Here is a 525-nt window from a genome sequence, read left to right on the forward strand (position 1 = left end):
CCGCCTTGGCCCGGCCCCCGCGCGCGCCGCGTCTATAAGGCTTGGGCGGGCCCAGCCGCTGCCCGCAGAGCCGTCCCCGCCCGCGCCCATACAGCCGTTCACCGGTGTCCGAAACCGCGTCGGCCCCGGGTCCCGGCCATGGCGCTGAGCGAGCCCATCCTGCCGTCCTTTTCCACTTTCGCCAGCCCGTGTCGCGAGCGCGGCCTGCAGGAGGTGAGGGCGGCAGGGACAGCGGGGGCGGCCGGCTCAGGGTAGTAGAACGTGGGCTGCGGGGTAGGAGAACGCAGGCGGCGGGGACGGTGGGCTTAGGGTAGTAGAACGTAGGCGGCGGGAACGACGGGCTCAGGGTAGTAGAACGCAGGCAGCGGGCGGCGGTCCCCAGGCCCCGCCGCGCGCTCACGTCCGTGCCCCATCGCCCTGTCACCCACAGCGCTGGCCGCGCACAGAGCCCGAGTCAGGCGGCACCGACGACGACCTCAACAGTGTACTGGACTTCATCCTGTCCATGGGGCTAGACGGCCTGGG

The 525-nt window shown here is 72.4% G+C and overlaps 1 protein-coding gene across 1 annotated transcript in view; it reads left to right on the forward strand.

Moving 5' to 3' along the window:
- The first annotated feature begins 21 nt into the window (after positions 1 to 21).
- The window catches only part of KLF2 (Kruppel like factor 2), a 2,455-nt gene continuing 1,951 nt past the window's right edge, over positions 22 to 525 (forward strand). Inside the window, exons 1-2 of the mRNA XM_015586289.2 lie at positions 22 to 213; positions 431 to 518. Of these exons, the coding sequence (XP_015441775.1) occupies positions 139 to 213; positions 431 to 518 (163 nt within the window). The 5' untranslated portion in view covers positions 22 to 138. The remainder of the gene's footprint in view (positions 214 to 430; positions 519 to 525) is intronic.

The sequence above is a fragment of the Pteropus alecto genome, unplaced genomic scaffold (assembly GCF_000325575.1).
Source record: "Pteropus alecto unplaced genomic scaffold, ASM32557v1 scaffold160, whole genome shotgun sequence".
Lineage (NCBI taxonomy): Eukaryota > Metazoa > Chordata > Mammalia > Chiroptera > Pteropodidae > Pteropus > Pteropus alecto.